General features: G+C 56.8%; 1 protein-coding gene across 1 annotated transcript; it reads right to left on the reverse strand.

Moving 5' to 3' along the window:
• Positions 1–139: 139 nt before the first annotated feature.
• Positions 140–1,053, reverse strand: ETH_00033660 (homoserine O-acetyltransferase, putative; the record flags this gene model as incomplete). Its single annotated transcript, XM_013379586.1, has 3 exons — positions 140–196; positions 397–572; positions 802–1,053. Coding segments are annotated over 3 exons (485 nt in total), but the record flags the coding sequence as incomplete, so codon positions are not given.
• Positions 1,054–1,339: the final 286 nt, after the last annotated feature.

A 1,339-nucleotide genomic window follows, 5' to 3' on the forward strand; every position in this document is an offset into this window, starting at 1 on the left:
TAGCAGCAAGAGCAGCGGCAACAGCAGCAAAAGCGGCAGCAGCAGCAAGAGCAGCAGCAGCAGCAAGAGCAGCAACAGCAACAGCAGTAACAGCAACAGCAGCAGCAGCAGCAGCGGCAGCAGACCTGTCTGGCAAGCATCATGCCGACATAAGGAAATGCCTTGTTGTAGTAGTCTCCGTTGGCGAAATTAGGGTCTGCCATCTGCACAGAGCCAAACGCCAAGTCTGGGGTTTAGGGTTTAGGATTTAGGGTTTAGGGTTTAGGGTTTGGCCGTGCGGAGCAGCACAAGTCTGCAGATCGGCCGCCCCGTGCAGGCTCTTTGCCGCAGGATTCCCCCGGCCCAACTGCCTAGGGCTTTGCGTTTAGGGTTTAGGGTTTAGGGTTTAGGGTTTACGAGGATTTGTCGCTGAATGTATCTGAAGGCAATGGCCAAGGGTTTGGAGTAAAGAGACCCGCTAACCACCGCCAGCCGCAAAACCCTTTCTGGAAAAAGGGCCCCCCAACTGAGGACTTGGAGGGCCCCCAAGCTGCTGCCCACTGCTGCATGCAGCTGCCGGATCTGCAGGTGGTCTGAGCCGCAAACCACGATTTAGGGTTTAGGGTTTAGGGCCTAGGGTTCACGGTTTGGGGCCTGGGGCTCGCGGGCTCGCGGCCACGGCTCACCTTCTACAGCTGTGTATAAAGCGAAGGCCTCGGTTTCGGGTTTAGTGCGGTTTAGGGTTTGCTAGGGCTTAGGGTTTAGGGTTTAGAGTTTACGGTTTAGGGTTAAGGGTTTAGGGCTTAGGGTTTAGGGTTTGACCTATGACCCTGCGTTGCACTCGCGCCATATCCTGCACCGTAAACCACGGGAAGCTGAGGCCGTAGCGAGGCGCATCTTCTGCTGCTCCGCCTTCCTGCTGCTGCTGCTGCTGCTGCTGCTGCTGCTGCTGCTGGGGTTTGAAGGAAGAGGGCCCCGAGGTGCCGCTGCAGCCCCCCAGGTTGGCGACGCAGATAATGAAGAAGCGGTTGGTGTCTAGCGCCTTCCCGGGGCCTATAAATGCTTCCCACCACCCTGCAGCAGCAGCAGCAGCAGCAGCAGCAACAGCAGCAGCAGGAGCGAAGGCCGTTCACTTGTCACCGCTACAGCAGCAGCAGCAGTAGCAGCAAAAAGAGCAGCAGCACCAGCAGCAACAATAAATACAGCAAAAACAGCAGCAGCACCAGCAGCAACAACAAAAACAGCAGCAGCAGCAGCAGCAGCAGGTCACCAGTTTGCAAGTTGTGTTTGTGGCTCTTGGCGTGGGAAGAAGCAGAAAGTCCGCAGCCGAGAAGCACAGCGTTGTCTCTTTGGCTGTTGA

Source organism: Eimeria tenella, genomic scaffold (genome assembly GCF_000499545.2).
Source record: "Eimeria tenella Houghton genomic scaffold, Eth_scaff3599, whole genome shotgun sequence".
In the NCBI taxonomy this organism is placed as follows: domain Eukaryota; phylum Apicomplexa; class Conoidasida; order Eucoccidiorida; family Eimeriidae; genus Eimeria; species Eimeria tenella.